Source organism: Mus musculus, chromosome 2 (genome assembly GCF_000001635.26).
Source record: "Mus musculus strain C57BL/6J chromosome 2, GRCm38.p6 C57BL/6J".
NCBI classification, from domain to species: Eukaryota; Metazoa; Chordata; class Mammalia; order Rodentia; family Muridae; genus Mus; species Mus musculus.
The window spans coordinates 92310484-92328810 of NC_000068.7; the positions used below are offsets into that span (position 1 = coordinate 92310484).

Here is an 18327-nt window from a genome sequence, read left to right on the forward strand (position 1 = left end):
ATACAGAGGTGGATGCTTGCAGCCAACCATTGGACTGAGCGTAGGGTCCCCAATAGAGGAGTTAGAGAAAGGACTGAAGGAGTTGAAGGGGTCTGCAACCCCATAGGAAGAACAACAATATCAACCAACCAGAGCCCCCAGGGACTAAGCCATCAACAAAGGAGTACACATGGCTCCAACTGCATAAGTAACAGGATGGCCTTGCCAGGCATCAGTGGGAAGAGAGGTCCTTGGTCCTATGAAGGCTCAATAGATGCCCCAATGTAGGGCAGTTGAGGGCAGGTGGGTGGGTTTGGGTGAGTGGGTGGAGGAACACCCTCATAGAAGCAGGAGGAGGGAGGATGGGATAGGGGGTTTCCAGGAGGAGGGAAACCGGGAAAGGGGATAACATTTGAAATGTAAATAAAGAAAATATCTAATAATAGTAATAAAAAGACAATAAGTAGCAATCACTCTCCTGATACTGTATTGTTTTGCTTCTGATTTAAAATAGCAGTGACAATGAGTCTGGCCAGCGCGTGAAGATGTTAGCCGCCAACTCTGAAGATCTGAACCCACATAGTGGAATGAGAAATTGTATTCCTGTAGATTGTCCCTGACCTCTACATATGCACTGGGCTGGTGTGAAAGTGAATGGCCTACAAAGGCTCATAGATTTGAATGCTCGGTTCCCAGTTGATGGACTGTTTGGGAAGGACTAGGAGGCGTGGACATGTTGCTGTGGGTGTGGCCTTCTTGGAGAAGATGTATCACTTTGAGGACTCTGTCTGTCTGTCTGTCTCCCTCTCTCCCTCCCCACCCCTTGCTTTCCATCTTGCCAATAAGATGTAAACTAAACTCTCAGCTACTGCTCCAGCACCAGACCTGCTTGCTTGCCACCATGCTTCCAGCCATAATGGTTGGAAACCCTCTGAAACTGTAAGCAAACTCCCAGTTAAATATCTTCCCATTATAAATTGCTTCTTTGGTCATGGTGTCTCTTCACAGCAGTAGGACAGTAACTGTGACATGCATTGTGCTCTGTATACCCGCCACATGGATGTTAAATAAATGAGCATAATCAATTTTTTTAAATCTAATCACTTAAGAATTAACATTGAGGGGGCTGGTGAGATGGCTCAGTGGGTAAGAGCACCCGACTGCTCTTCCGAAGGTCCAAAGTTCAAATCCCAGCAACCACATGGTGGCTCACAACCATCCGCAACAAGATCTGACTCCCTCTTCTGGAGTGTCTGAAGACAGCTACAGTGTACTTACATATATTAATAAAATAAATCTTTAAAAAAAAAAAAAAAAGCCGGGCGTGGTGGCGCACGCCTTTAATCCCAGCACTTGGGAGGCAGAGGCAGGTGGATTTCTGAGTTCGAGGCCAGCCTGGTCTACAAAGTGAGTTCCAGGACAGCCAGGGCTATACAGAGAAACCCTGTCTCGAAAAACCAAAAAAAAAAAAAGAATTAACATTGAAACATTTGGCTTGAGCCAGGTGTGGTGGCATATACCTTCAACACCTGCAGAGGCAGGCAGATCTCTGTGAGTTTGAAAACAGCCTCAATTACATAGTGAGTTCCAGGTCAGCCATAGTGAGTCATTAAAAAACAAAAACAAACAAACAAAAAAACCCAAACCAGCTCTTCTTTGTAGCATCCCCTAGGCAGTTGACTGTGTCAAGAATGAAGGTAAATATTTCCTTCCTAACAACTGGCTGTCAGAAGCTCATCGCAAGCTTCATATGTTCTATGAGAAGCACATGGTCACCGAAGTAGCTGCTGAGGGTCTGTGTGAAGACTGGAAGCAGCGCTATGTGGTATGAATCAGTGGTGAGAATGACAAACAAGGTTTCCCTACGAAGCATGGTATCCAGACCCACATGGCAGAATGAGCCTGCGGCTGAGTAAGGGCCGGTCTTGTTATAAACCAAGGATAACTGGAAGGAGGAAGCGCAGGTCTGTTTATGTTCTCAACTTGGTTAGTGTTAAAAAAAAAAGAGAGAGGAGAATATTCCTGGACTGACAGATACTACTGTGCTTCCTTGATTGGAGTCCAAAAGAGCGAGTAGAATCCAAAAGCTTTTCAGTCTCTGAAAAAAATGATGACTGCCGACATGTTGTCAAAAATCCCTTAAACCAAGAAGGTAAGAAGCCTAGGATCAAAGATTCATCGTCGTGTTATTCAAGATGTTCTGCAACATAACCACCAAAGTACAAACCACACACTAAGAAAAACAAGGAGGCTTCAGAATGTGCTAAATTTTTGGCCAAGAGAATAAAGGAAGCCAAAGAAAACTGCTAGGAGCAGATTGCCAAGAGACGTAGGCTGTCCTCTCTGAGAGCTTCTCTTTCTAAGTCTGAGTCCAGTGAAAAACAAGTCCTTAAGAGTAACAAATAAATAATCAGACTATGAAACAAACAAACAAGACACTGGATTTGATGTTTCAAAAATCTGTGATTGCAATGTAATTAACATGTGAAATAAAAGTAGCATTTAACTGTCGAGTTGAAAATTTATCTCCTCAAATTGTATTACTTATTGGTTACATCTCTTGTTTTCACATTTACTAAGCACTCTCCACCATTAATATGTTGGATCTTTAACATTTCCTGAAGCAAAGAGGGCAGTACAGTATAGCTTGGGGGTTTAAGGAGACAGAAAAGATATAACTGTGAGGAGACTGGCTTCTGACTCTGGCCCCTTTTGTCTTTTAATATAAATATGGTGGTTATTGTTCTGAGCATACAGTGTTCCTTTGTAATCTGTGTTACTACTGTTTGGCCCTGACATGCTTGTCTTTATTTTATATTTATGATAGTGGGTATTGAACTGGGTCCTTGAATATATGACAGAAGTGCTCTGCCACCACACTGCCACTCAGCATATGTGCTGTGCACTGGGCTCTGTAGCTGTCTCTTGAGACTAACTACAGCCACATCCTTTCCTATTGCAAATAAAAGGCAGTCCTCAGGCTCTTGGGGCCCCTAGCTATAGTAGGTAAAGTTCCATTGTAGCAATATTATTAGTGTTTCATTGCCATACATACCAAATTTGGTAAGAAACTGGGTGATGCTTACCTGTTAAGAGTGTGAATGAACTAAGTGAGAAAATTATAAACTGCTTTTCTAATAGGCTTGCAGTGTTAGAGATGTAGTGTAGATCTCAGAGATGTGGATGAAGCTCTAATCTGTAGAGGTTGCTTGTAAAATCCACTAGTGCAAATACCCATGTGTGCTTGCATGATGGAGTGTGTTAAAACAATCTTCCTCTAGTACCCAGGTTGACATTGAACTCATGGCAGCCTTCCTGCTTCAGCTTCCTGAGAGCTAGAATTAAAGGTATGAGCTACTGCACCTGGCTGAAGTGTATGTTCTGAAAGAATAAGCCCAAAGGCTTTTTTAATTAAGACGGTAAGCCACAGTTTGGTCAATATCATGACACGTGTGTTCTCTGCCATCTGTTAAACATCCACACAGATGATTATTGGAAAGGGCTCTGGTAATGTGATCTCTCCTGCTCCTTGACTCGTTTCTACAGACTGTTCAAATTCCTTGATGCTTTGCAGAAGCTGTTTGTCTGATTCTAAGTAAAACTCATCTCATAGAGCTTGAGGAAAGTCTTCTAGTGTCTGCCAAATAAGTGCAATCCTACCACTAGTGCTCCTCCTCCTCCTCCTCCTCCTCCTCCTCCTCCTCCTAGTCCTCCTCTTTCTCCTTCTGCTCCTCCCCCTCTTCCTTCCCCCTCCCTGTTAGAATCCTATCTCATACTCCCCTGGGAACATTCTTGCCAACAGCATCACTGCATGTTCTTTGATTGAATTTTGCTTATTGCATTACAGGAGGAGTTTACTGTGAGCTTACTGCTTTCTTCCCGTAGTTTTGTTCATAAAATGATGTTGTGTGTTTCTGTTCACAAAATGGCAGAATCTTCATTTAATTCTCTGTTTCTTTAAACAGCACATACCTTTTGTTCAGAACTGTAGTTTGATCCCTAATGTTGTCAACAACACAGGTAGTTTTGTTTTATGTTTGTCTCATGTGGACATAGGGTCTCTGCTCATTCTAGGCTGGCCTAGAATCCTTCTGTCCCCACCTCCTGGGACAGTGCTGTCTAGGATGACGTGCTGTGCCACCATGCATGGCTATATAGACGATAATTATATGGCACATTCTGAAGACTGTCGTGTCTGTTTGCCACTTCTCAGTGTTAATGAATATGATGCTAACCATAAATGCAATAGTTGAAGTTCAATCGGACAACAGAAGATCCCCCTCCGTCACGGAGACGCTCCCTTAACCCATTTGAGAAATTCTCATACCAACAAATAGAATCTTTTCCAGGTTGGTTTCTCTATTCACATAAAATTTAATACCCTGGTTTAGTTTGAGCAGTGAGTCTGCAGATCTGGACATGCCTTCATTGTATTTTAGGTGTGGAGACAAATGTGACTGATTCTTCACATTTTAGTTTCAAAATGTCTCTGTCAGTCCTTTATTTAAAGATATAAAGGTCACAGTCTCAGATTATACATTAGTTCTTGGGGAGAAAGGGTAACTGTTTAAAGCATTACTTTGAAAGCTGTTTTGAGTGGGTGTGGCATCCTCATAATTGGTTCAGAATAAAGTTGTGTAGAGCTCCAGCTAGTTGGGCGAGCCTGAGCAGCAGCAGAGATCCGAAGCACCAGCACCTGGCTGTGGTGGGAAAGGCCTAGCTGGAGTTTCTTCTGAGAGGTGCTCTCCAGCATTTGTGCACTGCTGTGATGGAGGGAACAGGGAGGGGTTTGACCAGGGAGTGATGGGCTTGTCCTCCGCTTCTCCATCTCCTTCTGTGCTCCAGGGAACTTGGAAGAATTGCTTGAGATAACAGGAAGATGAGCCTGTATTCTGTTTAATTGGATCTCTATGACTGTGTATTTTCCTTTCAGACCCATCTTGATGTTATGTGAATATGTTGATAGTATCACTGAAGGTCGCAGTATACCAAGGCCCTGTGAACTCGCCTGAATAAGCCCTGATGAAATTGGGATGCAAGAGTCAAGGAGGTCAGGGGCTGGTCATAGGCTAGGTCTATGGAATGCTTGACAGACAGATTGATAGTGGACACAGCCTCACACTGGCCTGTTGTTTATAGAAAGTACACTGAAGAGAGAAAGTCTGCAAGCTATTTCTTTCTCCCTCTCATCTACCATCATTCTTTCCGAATTTTCTTTTTCTTTTCCTTTAATTCCCATTTCTTTTTTAAAAACAAAACAATAAACATTTTTTAAGATTTATTTAATTTATATATGTGAGTACACTGTTGCTATCTTCAGACACACCAGAAGAGGGCATCAGATCCCAATACAGATGATTGTGAACCACCATGTGGTTGCTGGGAATTGAACTCAGGACTTCTAGAAGAGCAGTCAGTGCTCTTAACTGCTGAGCCATCTCTCCAGCCCCAACAACAAATCTTTTAAACCAAACACCTTTAATGCCAGCACTCGTGAGGCAGAGGCAGGCAGATTTCTGTGAGTCAGAGGCCAGCCTGGACTACACAGTAGGTTCCAGGATAGCCAGTGCTATATAGACAGACCCTGTCTCCAAAATTATTTAATAGTTATTAATACTAATCTTTAAAAAAAAAACTTTGAAGCTGTTTAGTAATGTCAAATGCTAGTTTGTGATATTTAATCTTTTTTGAGAACTTTAGGATAATGAGCTGAGATAATTAGCCACATTCAAAGATCTCTCTCATATGTGAACACTGTTGAAAATTCCTGCTTATACCAGTGTTACCTCCAATAATGGCTGGAAAACAAACAAATAAACAAACAACAAAACAAAACAAAACAAATCAAAACATGATTTCCTTGCTCAGACCACAGTGGTGAACTTGTAGGTCCATGTCCTGGGGCAGTGAGAGGACCCTTTGTGTGGGCATTGAGAACTTCCTGACCACACTTGGTAAGGGCTTCTGAAACACTGTCACTGTCTTCTCTCACTTTCACTGCATCTGCTGCTCACCTGTGTCCACATCCCTCTGGACTGTGGGACTTAGAGCAGCTGCCTTGCGGATGGTGTGCAGGGTACCTCTGCCCGAGGAGTGCCTCTGCACTAGGGTCCCCTGCAGCAGAGTTTTTCTGCTCCCATCCTTGGTTTTGACTGCACGTGTACATTAGTGACAAGAGACAATACTGCCCAAACCTTGAGCTTTCAAGCTTTCAGACATACACAAACACAGCCATATGACCATGGTATTGTAGTTGGCAAATACATCAAGGACAGGGGGCCAGGCTGTTCTGGTCTGGGAAATGCTTTGAAATACTGGAGCTGTCTTTACCCAGCTCACATGATCCGACCTATCCAACCCACAGGCCTTTTTCCTTCCTCCTGAGGACTGATGCAACCTTGCAAGTATTTTCTGTAGGTTTCCCTCCCCACCAGCAGGTCTCCATGGCTTGTCTTAGCTCTGGGGAGGAACAGTTATGAATGCACTGTGGCTCACTTGACTGCACTCTGCTTCTGGCTCTGACTGGCCGGCACCCAGCTCTAGGCATGTGGCTCAAGAGTTCTCTCGCCTGTATCTCTCTAGTTCTTGTCTTTGCTGTTGCCTGCTGTTGCACACAGCACTGGGAGCAGGTCCTGGGTTTTGTCTCTTTTTTGTAGTTCACTTCAGTAGGCAGTGATCACTAAGGAGTTCCTAAAGACGCCTGTAGAGAATAAAGATGCTCGTACAGTAATTATCTAGTTTTCCTGCACTGTTTCCTTCAGTGTCTTCCCCCACTTCTCTTTTTCTTTGGCAAGTTTTCCTCCTGATCCTCTCTTCTGGTTTTTGTTTGGTTTGGTTTTTGGTTTTTGGTTTTTGGTTTTTGGTTTTTGTATAAGTTCTTGGAGTCTGTCTCTCCTGGGAGAGTGCTGTCTAGGATGACACGCTGTGCCACATGGACGATAAGGACTGTCATGTCTACTTGTCACATGCTCAGTGTTAACCGTAGATGTGGTAGTTGAAGTTCAGCTGAACAACAGGACACGCCCTCCATCACTGAGATCACTTAGCCCATTTGAGAAATTCTCGTACCAACAAATACATTTTTTTTTCAGGTTGTTTTCTCTATTCACATAAAATTTAATACCTGGTTTTATTTGAGCAGTGGATATCTGGTGGAGAGGAAGACTGAAAGCAACCTTAATAAATTATTTCATTCTTAAACGTCGAGGTGTTCAGACAGGCACCCAGTGTTAACTAACATCCCTGCAGTGCTCACGGTTACCTGCAGCACCCCCTCCCCTGAACTCCAGCACTTCCATTTCAATGCCCTCGATACTTGAAAGATATCATTTTGAAGACCAAATGTTAATTTTTATAACCATTTGATAGTTTATTAAGTTTTTTACTCTGCATATGTCTTCTGTAAAAAACTTGAACTGCATCTAAAAAAATAATTTCCCCTAAAAGGCAGTACTATTATGGGGTATAATGTATAGGTTGGCCCCCTCCCCAAAAATGTCCTTTATGTATTGTCTGAAAAGAACCAATAACAATATTTTCAAACTTTTTAAGAATGTATTTAGTATTGACTTAAATGCTTTAGAAATCCATTACGTGTATACTTTACTATTCCACCATGCTAAGTGAGGTAGCCTGAGGGTTTGGGTTCTTTAGAGAATATGGGTGGCAAAGTTGATTAGAGCCACATGAGTAATTTGCAATAAGCCTGGCTGTTCTGGATTTCCTTAACCCTTTACTGAAAGCTTTATTTTGAGAGCAAAGGGTGTATTTGCATTAGTAGAGTGCTTGACCAAAGTACATGGCGCCCTTCGTTTGACCCACAGCATGGTATAAACTAGTTGTGGTGGTGACATCTGTATTCCCAGATCTCCAAAGATGATCAGTCAGTTCAGAATCATCCTTGACTACTAAACAGTGAGTTTGAGACTAGCTTGGGATACCTAAGAACTTATCTCAAAAAGTTAATTAATCAAAAGTATACTAATTTTAACTAGCACTAAGCTTCATTATCTCCAGTCATAATCTGTCTCAGAAGTATCAACCTTTTGTTATCAGAACTAGCAAACTGCAGCTGATGAGTTCACTGTGCAGCCCCTCTGAGCCAGTGCCTGGTCTTCAGCCCTCTGCACACTCTGTGCAGGGAGTGAGGACATTGGTTTACAGCATAGCTCTCTACAGAGTGGAGACGTTAACCAACCCTGCATTCATAGCACTTTCCTATGAAATATATTTTTTTATGAAATGTATTCTTTCTAGAGTCGGGTGCTATAGCTGAATGGCAGTGTACCTGCCTAGCACACATGAGGTCATCCCTATTCTATTGCTTCTCAGCCTTCCTAACGCTGCATCCCTTTAAGGAGCTAGCTCCTCAGGTTGTGGTGACCCCAACCATAAAATTATCTCATTGCTACATCATAACTGTAATCTTACTACTGTTATGAATCATAATGTAAACATCTGTGTTTTCTGATGGTCTTAAGCCCCGATGAAAGGTTCATTGGACCCCAAAGGCTTTGCTACCCACAAGTTGAGCACCTCCGCTATACACTAAAAAGAAAGGAAAAGCAGGCAGACAGAAGAGATAGATTATTATAATAATGAGAATATCCAAAAACACGTCTTTTTTTATAGTTTAAGTACAATTTAGGATGTTTTAAATTTTCTTTCTTGTTCATTTATTTATTTTACTAAGGTCTCACTATGTAGCTCTAGCTGTCCTTCGAACACACTACATAGTTCAGGCTGGTCAGGAACTCAGTGAGATCTACCTGCCTCAGCCTTCTGAGTACTAGGATAGCATGTGCCACCAGATCCAGTTTGACTTTAAATTTCTATCCCATGTACTTAAACTTCCACTCTGCCTAAACAGATAGTATATGATGCTATGCATATGTCGCATACATGTCTAAAATCTGTCCCAGCGAAGAAGTCATACTCCATAGTTATACATTTTAGTAATTTAGAATACTTTGAGTTTATATAGCATACAGCAGTTTATTTAAAAATGAGGCTGAGAGAGAGAAAGAGAGTGCTCCTATGGATTGAACCTGGGGCCTTGCATACAAGAGCCATGCCTTAAACCCTACTTAATGCTTCAGACTGGGAGAGATATATGATGCTTGCTAGAATAGTTAAAATGTCAGATGAAATAGTTTAATAATGACCAGTAATGTGCCAACTACAGTTCAGTGCATTCTATATAGATTAGCTTATTTATTGCTCATAAGATGTACTTTTATCGCATTTCTACAGTCCAGGACACTAAGGAACAGGTGGGTTAAAAATACCCACCCAACAGCATATAAACTGGGCTCAAGCTAAAGCATCGTAGCTCCAGTGTGTCTGCTGTGCTGCTCTGCTCTCTACCTCACAGGCTAAACTGATCAATAGCCAAGAAATCTGAACTGGCTGTAGTGGCTCAACCCTATAGTCCTGGCATTGGGAGGCTGAAGCAGGGCCCTAAGTTCAAGGCCCACTGGACTGCATAATGAAGCCACCTCGAGGAAGAGGTGTGGGCTGGAAAGTAAGGAAAAATGAGGAAGGAGGAGGAGGGGGAAGGCAAAAGCATGGTCTTTGCTTCACTGTTTAAATCTGTATGCCTCCTTTCCTTTATAACACTGGTTTCATATTAATGGAAATCTATAAGGTTTGTTGGGTTCCTTGTGTTAGAATCTGTGTTAGGTATGGTGTTGATGAAGCTAGTTGTAGAAAGACATCAGAGAACGAACAACGTTCTGATAGATTTCCGTTTGTCTTCATTTGGTAGAAAAGAGTAGTTGAGCAGCTGCGCAAGAACCTGATAGTCAAACAAGAGCAGCCGGACAAGTTCCAGATACAGCCATTGTCACAGTCTGAAAACAAACTACAAACAGCACAGCAGCAGCCACTACAGCCACTGCAGCAGCAGCAACCGCAGCAACCGCAGCAGCAGCAGCAGCAGCAGCAGCAGCACGCCCAGCAGTCAGCAGCAGCACCGCCTAGTCTAACTGCATCACAGGTAACAGTATGGGTGGAGCAGCCAAGGCTGAGTGTTGGGTAGTGGCTGGTCACATAGAACTGGATTATATTTCAACTATCCTAAGCTCAACTAACACTAATCGAGTTTTCTGGATTTTGTTTGGGGTTTTTACTATCATTGACATAAGAATCAGTGAAATTCACCTGCAGAAGGAAAGAGACTTCTAAGGAGCAGAAGTTTTATTAAATTAAATTATTGGGTTGGGAATGGAGCTAGGGGGCTCAACTAACATCCTGAGGCCATGGGTTTGATCCTCAGGACTATATAAAGCCAGGTGTGGTGGCGCATTGCTGGTGATGATCCCAAAACTCTGAGGTGGAAGCAGGGGGTTCAAAAAATCACTTGACAACATATCATATTCAAGTTTGAGATGCTATCTCAGAGAGCCGCAGGAGTGATTTCCATTTGGAGATTTCTGGGGTATTTGTTTATATATGTTCTAAAGTGACCTGGTCCCTTCTGTAATTGTTCTTCTACAATTCTTAGCAATTATGCATGGAGCTATTCCAGGACCCATGCTTTGGAAACCATGTAGAAAGGAGCATTGAGAAGGGGGCTATGTTTTTATTATCTATAGAAAGTGTTCAAGGCCACTGCTTGAGAATATGCATTGGTTCTAATAAACTGGTGGAGCTCTGAAGTGAGGTTGCAGGTGAGCCTTAGAGCCAAGTGGGAGTGTCATATCCTAGCCTGATGTAGCTGTGGAAATGTTTTACTGAAAAGGGCATTTAATCTAGCGTAGAATGTGAGGAGAGAATCAAGATACACTGAAAGGGCATATTTGGAATTGACATTTGATTAAGAAAATTATTCAAGCTTGACCTCTATACATACATACACATACACACACACACACACACACACACACACACACACACACACACCACACACACACACACACACACACACAAATAAAAAAGTGAGCAAATGGATGAATGGGTGAATGAATGAGACTAGTGAACAGTGAATAGTGAATTTGGGTCTTCTGAAACACACCCACACTGAGTCTTCATTATGTATACAGAGGAAAATGGAGTTTGCTTATCTACTTATTATTTGTAGACCCAGGACTAGTTCATGTACAAAATTTTTAAAGCCAAGAATTGAACCAATTATACAAACACTAAAGACATACATAACATGTAGTGTGCTATAGAGCCAAATTTGAACCCAGATGTTTTAAATGAAAAATCTGTCCATTCAAATACTTTTCTGTAGTGCCAAACACTACCATGAAAGGCAGTGCCAGTACAGTATGAAACCTAGGACGAAAGAGAAGTCCCTGGGGCTGGTGAGTTGGTTCAGCGGTTCTGAGCATCTGTTGTTCTTGCAGAGAATCAGGGTTCGAGTCCTAGCATCCATATGGCTTCTTGTACCTGTCTGCAACTCAAGTCCCAGGCACCCAACACCCTCTTCTGACCTCCAAGGGTACCAGGCACACATGTGGTGTATACACGGATGTTCAGACAAACACTCATACACATAAAATAGTAAAGTAAATAAATCTAAAATAAGTTGTTTAAGTCCCTGTCTTAAGTCAGAAAACAAGAGCACCAAACAGACTTCTTCATTAATCACCCCCCATACTAATCCTATATGTAAATTAGGCTTGTTTTTCTCCCCAACAGGGTCTTACTATATAGTTCTGGTTGACCAGAACTGTGTAGACCAGGCTAGTCTCAAACTCAGAGATCTGCCTGCCTCTACATGTGGGGTTATTTGCCTGGATGTTTGCAGTCCACATGCATGCAATGCCTTCAGAGGCCAGAACAGGCCACTGGATCCCCTGAGCTTGGAGCTATAGCCAGCTGTGAGCTTTCCAGGCCGTTCTTTAAGGCCCCTGAATGTCTATAACTTCTCACAGATTGCTTCTGAGTTTGCAGACTCATCATAGATGTAGGTAAGACAGTTGAAAAAATATGGGGTTTACACAAAGTAAATTTGGGTTCTACAGAAGATGTTCAGTGGTTAAAAGTTTGCATTGTTCTTGCAAAGGACCGGAGTTCAGTTCCTAGTACCTATGCCCAACAGCCCACAGCCACCACAGACAGCTGCACTCAAATGTTCACTCTCTGTCTCTGTCTGAGTCTCTCTGTCTCTGTCTTTCTCTCTCTGTCTCTCTGTCTGTCGGTCTGTCTGTCTGTCTGTCTCTCTCTCTCTCTCTCTCACACACACACACACACACACACACACAAACACACACACACCACATCACATGCACTAAAAGAAAAAAAATAAAAATAAAAGAATCTTTTAAAATGTTTTAATGGAGGGGACTGGAGAGACAGCTTTGCTGCTAAGAGATTAAGAGCCTGTACCTTCCTTGCAGAGGACCCAAAATCAGTTTTCAGCACTTGTGTCAGGTGACTCACAACTATGTCTAACTCCTGTTCCAGGGAATCTGATGCCCTCTCCTGGCCTCCCCGGGCACTGCAGCTACAAACTCTGACTCAGACACTAATTTAAAAATTAGAATTTAAAAATTATAGTAGAATCAAATCTTTCTTTTAGAAAAGTAAATGCAGAGGCAGGTATAGTGTCACAATCTGAGCACTCAGGAAGATGAGGCACGAGAATTAAGAATTCAAGGCCAGCCTGGGCTCCATAGTAGGTCTATCTCAAAACAACAAAAGTAAACAGAAAACAAATTACAAAAGCATGCCTTTCGTCTTAGTTACTGTTCTATACCTTGACCAAGACAACATATAGAAAAGAGCATTTCGCTGGAGACTTGCTTACAGTTTGAGGGGTTAGTTCACAATCATTATGATGGAGGTGTGGCTGCTGGCCAGCAGGTGTGGTACTGAAGCAGTATTTGAGAACTTGTATTCTGATTCCCAAGCAGGAAGCAGAAATAGACTGAGACTGGGCCTGTGGTGGGCGTTTGAAACCTATCTCCCTCCCAGTGGCACACCTCCCTCACCAAGACCTCCTCCACCACACACCCCTAACCCTTCATAAACATTTCACCAACTGGAAACAAGAAATCCCAGTTCAAGCTATCACACCTTTGAAGTAGCAAGGAGGCTGTTGAATGTGAGATGATGGGAGAGTTACAAGGCCAGGAAAGACAAGAGGAGCTGCCTCTAATGCCTAATAAAGCTTGGCTGTTTGGTAACTATAGGAAGGTATAAAAGAACAGATAGATGGGAGTTTAAGTATAGCATATATTAGATACGTAGCTTCAGAAAGGAATGGCCTCTGATTGATTAGAGTGGGCAGGAAGGAGATGCTAGGTGAGGAAGTTTCGTATTTTAAACTGAGGGACCCTTGCTGCAAGGCAGTGTCTTCTAGACACCACAGGGAAGTTGTACGTGAAATCTCAACAACATGGTTGCCTGAGCAAGACCTGAGTAATGACAGCATCAGACTGTCAAGGCCACACCCCTAGTTGGAGAACTACATGCAGTCAGTGGAAGGTGTGTATTTATTAAAAACTGAATACAAAAATAACCTTATAAACAAAGAGGAGGGTGAGTTCTATTTGTGTTTGAGTGTACAACAGTGACTTCCTATTCAAAATTTAGCAGACACTAAAACAGATGTAGAGGTTAATTAGATCCCATAAAAGTATCCCTTGGCGTTCTGGTTTGTGCATTAGATCAGCTCTTTATAAATTAAAATGCCTCTTATCTAACAAGTTAACAGTATTAACCTAGCAAAAATACAAAGGGATTTAGCCAGGCTTTGTGGTTTACACACATGTTCCCAGTGTTTGAGAGTCTGAGACAGGTGCATCACCCTATGTTTGAGGCCAGCTTGAGCTACCAAGTGAAACTTTGTCCCCCAAAAAACCATTTTTAGGATCCAGAAAGATGGCTCAACAGTTGAGGGCACCAGTGCTCTTGCCAGGGCCCTGGGCTTGGTTCCCAGCACTAGTGTGGTTCACATCCATTGTAACTCCATTTCCTCTCTGCCCTCCACAAGCACTCAGGCACACATGTGGTGCACACACATACATGCAGGCAACACGTGCACACACATAAAATAAGCTTTAAATATTTTTAATTTATTAAAGTAAAACAAAAGGACTTTGCATTAGTGCTACTGCATTTATGTCTACATGAATTGCTAGCTCATAGAAGTCAAGTTTTGTTACAATTGAAGATGTTTATGGAACCCTAGTACCTGCTACTTCACTTAAAGATCAGCAGACTTGAGTAGCATTATCTACCCAGGTCCAGACACAACTCCCATGAAAATCACTCTTTCATTCTGGACTTCCAACCTCTCTGCATCTCCTCTTCTTCCTGTGGACAGCTGAGACATTTTCAGTATGCTTGGATGTCAAAGTTCCCTTCTTGTCTAAACCCTAACTCTTCACGAGTTTGCTCCATGTTCCCAAATATTTGGAGTGGAGTGATAAGATTGGATAAGAAATGAGAATCTTAACTAATCCATAAGTACATTTGTTAAGAAGTTTTCACTGAGACATTCATACTAGGTATTTGGCCTATGTACTATGTATAATTATATAAATTTTAGACTATATGCAATAAAATCAGCCACAATTAAATACATATAGAGGAGAATAAAATCCTGATTTTCAGTGTGAAGTAACTTGTCAGATTTAATGTTATGGAAACATTAAGTTAACAGTAATATATAATCTAGGTAAAAATAAAATATAAACACCCTCAGATTTGTGTTTTTATTCGGTATTTGCTAGAATAATCAGTTTAGAGTTAATCAAAATATTGAAAATGATGATGGCCTCAACTAGAAGTATTCCAAATGAAAGTCCATTGACCACATGTAAAGCAATATCAACACATAAACTGTTTTAAAATCTTTGACATTAGGTTCTGCTGAGCAGACCATCAGTCCACAGTCTGTATTACACTAGGATTAAAGGCCATCTACTATGGCTTGCTCACTTACCTCTTCAAAAGCTCTTTGTATTCAAGCATTTTAAATTGAAAGATGAAACTGATAGCATACTGTGCTTAAAACTCTTTATACAACAGCTGGCTTTGTGAGATAGCCTTTGCTGATGCACACTACAGCACTTCCGGTGATCAAATGGCATTTAACTGTCAACTGCCTGTCAACCCTAACCTGCTGCCCAGGTGCCATTTCACATTTGAGAAGGCAGTGGTGGGAGGCATGAGCTGCCCGTGCTGTGCCTTGGGTGGTTTTAATTGTAGACACTAATAAGGAGTGCTGGTGGGGTGGGTGAGTCCACAGCTTTACATGTTGTTGTTGTTAAAAGGAGGTTTTAAAAGATGAGTATATGTACATGCAAACACATATCAGGAAGAAAAGGTAAAGAATTCTGTATGCTCAGTATCTGGATACGTGGTGCTCACATGATGTGGAAGAGAAACTTGAGGGGTTTTTTTTCCTGGTGTGCAGAAGAGAGAGGGCTGCTGGGGACTCCTGCAGGGCTGGGCATGTTCTCCCGACACTGTCGGCCTACCAGGCCGTACCACATATGGCTTAGAAGACATGATGAGTACAAGCACCAGACTGACCGTTTCAATTTCTAATTGCAATTTATAAAAGTCAGGCACAGCTGGTGGCTGCCAAAGTGTTCACTACATTTTGGAAGGAAAAGTTAACGTGGAATAAATATCAGAACCAGTAAGTTGGCGATGAATGTTTGTGTTCCTGGAAGGTCTGCATCTTGCGTGACCAGCCATAGTGCCAGGTAGATGTGTATGTGGTGTAATGAGGTGGTTTCTGTAACAGACATTTGTAATCATTCTAGTAAAAAGTCAGGCAAGTGTAGCTCCAGAGCTCCAGAAATACCCTCTAAGTGTCAGCTGGGTCCTCACCAAACGCCTCCTCCAAGATCCAGGGCAGGGCCTTGTTCCCACCTGGTCAGTTTCCTGACTGATGATTTCCACATCAGTTCTCCAGAGGAAGATTTCAGGCAGTGGCCCATCCCTCCCTTTGGAATAGAAAACTGGTGTTTCCTGTACAGCATCATTCTCTGCAGCCTGGGGTTTACTGCCTCTGAGGTGGCAATTGTGCTGATCCTCCTGTGAGTTTCTCTTCTGCTCTCCCAGGGGGCCCTCAGAAAGATGACACCTTTCCTTTGTGCCATACAAGGCAAATTGCCAGATCAGTTGAGGTTATAGCAATCAGGGATAGAGACAGTGTGCAACTTACACAGGAATTAACTGACTTTATGCAGTTAGAAAACCCAGAAGCATTAAGTGGGCTCCTGGTATGTACATTTAGATGTGTACTGTCCATTTCCTAAAACCATATGTTTACATGAGGCACTCACTACAGTGAATTTTCCTGTTTACAAGTGACCCTAACTTGAGAAACTAGAGTTTGTCTCTCTATAATAAGAAGCATGCTCTACATACGCAAAGGCTCATAGACAAACTCGATTGCGTTGTTTCCTTTGGGAGTTCAGCAGCATATGGTTCAGTGGGATCACATTTCGGTCTCCTAATACCTGTTCTCCGTGTCTCCTAGAAGACTGTAACTACAGCTTCTATGATTACCACAAAGACACTACCTCTCGTCTTGAAAGCAGCAACTGCGACCATGCCTGCCTCTGTTGTGGGCCAGAGACCTACCATTGCTATGGTGACCGCCATCAACAGCCAGAAGGCTGTGCTCAGCACTGATGTGCAGAACACACCAGTCAACCTCCAGACGTCTAGTAAGGTCACTGGGCCTGGGGCAGAGGCTGTCCAAATTGTGGCAAAAAACACAGTCACTCTGGTAAGCCAGCAGCTGCTACTCACGTGTTCACATGAGAGGGTTCAGGTTGTGCATTGAAGAGGGTATCCATTTTGGGCTCCTGCTGGGTTTTGAGCTCCTATCATTGCTAGAAAAGCAGACTCCCCTATAGGCCTATCACATGCACATGTGCACACACACATCGAAATCTGAGTGCTGAAACCCCCTGTGCTATATTCTGCTTTGAGGAAAACCCTCTGCTACATTCTTTTAGTTTATTATCCCTCTAAATTGAATGAATCCAGGAAGTACTTAGAGTTGGTTGGGGCACATTTGAAAAATACTCAAGAAACTCGGAGGTTAATGTTCCAAAGGCTGAGTCTTCCAGAGGGAGGATCACCTAAGGAAACACGTGAACAAGACTGTCCAGGATATTTCTGGATCAAGCCATTTAGATACTGTTGTTCTTAGAAGTTGATGAGAGCCAGGTCCAAATTGTGCTACTCAGTTATCTTCTTCAAATGACAGAACTCTTGGTGACTTTTTGAATAACGATCAATAATGAGTTAAAGTAGCAACTGAAGGTTTGCCGCTCTCCCAGGAGTCCTTAGAGACACAGCCCTATCCCTCAACCAGACACGAGTAGTGCCAAGTTCTCTATAGACTGGGTGTGGTGGCACACCTTTAATCTAGCACTCATGAGGCAGAGGCGGGTGGATCTCTGTGAATTTGAGGTCCAGTGAGTTCCAGGACAGCCAAGGTGACACAGAGAAACCATGTCTCAAAAAGCCAGAAAAAATGCTCCCTGTTGAGTAAAGCTTATATCTCTGGGGGAGGGGAGGGAAAATCCATGTGGACAGACAGTAAATTTGATTTTACTTAAGATATAGTTTTGACTCTTAAAATATAAACGTAAGGGTTCATGAGTGTAAGAAAGCCGTCCAAGATTGCTGAGTGTGCGTGTATGTGAGGAGACAGGAGTGCGGTTGATCACTGTATGGGACAGAGAGTCTAGGTGAGACAGGAAATAGTTTCTAAAGCAGTGTTGGTTCACATAGTGAACTGCATGGGAAGAGCAGGTGGGAGTTCTGTGTTGTGTGGAAGGCAAATGCCCGTTTCCTTTGCGTGTCTGCCTCCGACACTGAATAGAGACTGCCCTCGGATTTATTTATGTTTCCCTGTTTCTTAGCAGGTTCAAGCAACACCTCCTCAGCCCATCAAAGTACCACAGTTTATCCCTCCTCCTAGACTCACTCCACGCCCAAACTTCCTTCCACAGGTGAGTGAGGCAGTGGGAACTCCACCCGTGGGAAGTGTGGTGATATCCTCAGGGGCTTGCCCATGCAGTGAAGGGGCAGTGAAACTACCTGAGAGAAGGAAGGCGGCCAGGATAATACCAGTGGAGGGAAGCATCGTGGCACCATTACCTTGGTTGGGGGAAATATAGCCATATTTAGCAAAGGGAAACTTTGCTAAAAAGACTAGAAGGAGGGCTGGAGAGATGGCTCAGAGGTTAAGAGCACTGACTGCTCTTCCAGAGGTCCTGAGTTCAATTCCTAGCAACCACATGGTGGCTTACAACCATCTGTAATGAGATCTGACCTCCTCTTCTGGATTGTCAGAAGACAGCTACAGTGAGTCTACTTACATATATAATAAATAAATCTTTTTTAAAAGTGGGGGGGAGG

General features: G+C 42.7%; 1 protein-coding gene and 1 pseudogene across 53 annotated transcripts in view; both read left to right on the plus strand.

The window, feature by feature from the left end:
• Window positions 1–18327, plus strand: part of Phf21a (PHD finger protein 21A) — a 180917-nt gene that overhangs the window by 126733 nt on the left and 35857 nt on the right. For 22 of the 53 annotated variants that reach the window (XR_003951420.1, XM_006498967.4, XM_011239361.3 and 19 more), the window contains 3 exons: window positions 9746–9976; window positions 16430–16681; window positions 17829–17918. Coding sequence is in view for 51 of the 53 variants with exons in the window: in XM_006498967.4 (XP_006499030.1) it covers window positions 9746–9976; window positions 16430–16681; window positions 17829–17918 (573 nt within the window). In the remaining 2 variants the exon portion in view is untranslated. The remainder of the gene's footprint in view (window positions 1–9745; window positions 9977–16429; window positions 16682–17828; window positions 17919–18327) is intronic. The other 31 variants (XR_003951421.1, XM_011239373.3, XM_017316533.2 and 28 more) reach the window with 5 other exon arrangements.
• Window positions 1555–9739, plus strand: Gm13785 (annotated as a pseudogene).